Here is a 464-nt window from a genome sequence, read left to right as displayed (position 1 = left end):
CTCTTTTATTTCTTCTGTCTCTTCTTTTCTCTCTTCTTCTTTTTCTGTCTCTTCTTCTCTTTCTTTTTCTTCTCTTTCTTCTTCTCTTTCTTTTGTCTCTTCTTCTTTTTCTTTTTCTTCTTTTTCTTCTTCTATTTCTCCTTCTTCTTCTTCTTCTTCTTCTGTCTCTTCTTCTTCTGTCTCTTCTTCTCCTTCTCTTTCTTTTTCTTCTGTCTCTTCTTCTGTCTCTTCTTCTGTCTCTTCTTCTGTCTCTTCTTCTCTTTCTCCTTCTCCTTCTCTTTCTCCTTCTCTTTCTTCTTCTCTTTCTTCTCCTTCGTCTTCTCTATCTCTCTCTGTATCCCTAACATACTCTCTGGGGTTCTCTACGCCAACCCAACCCACCAGGGGGCCCCCAGGGGGCCCCGCACAACGGTGGTGGGGGGCCCCCCCAGTACCCTTTGAGGGTCCCCCTGGGGGGCCCCCCT

General features: G+C 45.3%; 1 protein-coding gene across 1 annotated transcript in view; it reads right to left on the bottom strand.

Moving 5' to 3' along the window:
- EMH_0040810 (uncharacterized protein) overlaps positions 1-464 on the bottom strand; it is a gene marked incomplete at both ends in the record, with an annotated part of 3,017 nt that overhangs the window by 1,922 nt on the left and 631 nt on the right. Inside the window, one exon of the mRNA XM_013495544.1 lies at positions 3-362. Coding sequence (XP_013350998.1) covers positions 3-362 — 360 coding nt within the window. The remainder of the gene's footprint in view (positions 1-2; positions 363-464) is intronic.

The sequence above is a fragment of the Eimeria mitis genome, genomic scaffold (assembly GCF_000499745.2).
Source record: "Eimeria mitis Houghton genomic scaffold, Emh_scaff1629, whole genome shotgun sequence".
Classification (NCBI taxonomy): domain Eukaryota; phylum Apicomplexa; class Conoidasida; order Eucoccidiorida; family Eimeriidae; genus Eimeria; species Eimeria mitis.
The sequence above is the reverse complement of the archived record's forward strand: the minus strand, read 5'-3'. Positions and strand labels throughout refer to the sequence as shown.